Raw genomic sequence first — 808 nt, forward strand, 5'->3', positions numbered from 1 at the left:
CACCCACCCCGTCTTGGCGAAGTTGGTCCAGTAGGTCATGACCACGGCGCTGAGCATGACGTCGTTCTTGGAGAAGTTGCAGGGGAACAGATCCGTGGCGCCCACCATGGGCACCCCGAAGACGTAGGGGATCTCGTCGCCGTGCGCCGCGTCCGCCCACTCCGGCCGCGCGTCCGTCTGGCAGTGGTGGTAGAAGGTGTAGAAATACACCGGCGACTGGTACTCGGCGTGCAGCTTGGCCGTGGCCACCGCCGGCGCCACCCACTGGTGGTCGGTGAAGAGCGCCAGCAGCGTCTTGCGCCGCATCTCGCCGTTGTCGCGGTCGGCCCAGTCCGTGTACATGAACTTGATGGTCTCCCTCAGGATGTCCTTGCCCTCGGGGTAGCCGTAGAGGTTGTCCACGAAGTTGGACACCGTGAAGTCGAAGTAGGAGGCCGAGATGCCGTCCTCGCTCTCCAGCGAGTCCTCCACGAACTTCAAGCCCTCGCCCTGGTTGACCCCGATCAGGATGTCGTAGTTGAGGAACTCGCCCTGCTGCATCAGGATCTCGGGGTCGTCCGGCACCACGTCGCCGTCCACCACCGGCCCGAAGGCCACGTGGTAGCGGGCGGGCTGCACGTCCTGGTCCACCAGGGCGCGGAAGGGCTGGCGCCGCAGGCACTCGACGGCGGCGCCGGTGTCGGCGCGCTCGCAGCCCACCTTGGCCGCCAGCAGCCGCGTGTACTTGAGGGGTTGGTAGTTGACCGACCAGCTGGCGATGGCCGTGCCGCTCTGCGCGATGGCCTTCTGGAACAGGCCTGGGGGGGGC

The 808-nt window shown here is 67.0% G+C and overlaps 1 protein-coding gene across 1 annotated transcript in view; it reads right to left on the reverse strand.

The window, feature by feature from the left end:
• LOC121346543 (neuroligin-2-like) overlaps window positions 1-808 on the reverse strand; it is a gene marked incomplete at both ends in the record, with an annotated part of 5376 nt that overhangs the window by 2167 nt on the left and 2401 nt on the right. Inside the window, one exon of the mRNA XM_041424426.1 lies at window positions 8-797. Coding sequence (XP_041280360.1) covers window positions 8-797 — 790 coding nt within the window. The remainder of the gene's footprint in view (window positions 1-7; window positions 798-808) is intronic.

The sequence above is a fragment of the Onychostruthus taczanowskii genome, unplaced genomic scaffold, assembly GCF_017590055.1.
Source record: "Onychostruthus taczanowskii isolate IOZ18803 unplaced genomic scaffold, ASM1759005v1 scaffold817, whole genome shotgun sequence".
NCBI lineage: Eukaryota > Metazoa > Chordata > Aves > Passeriformes > Passeridae > Onychostruthus > Onychostruthus taczanowskii.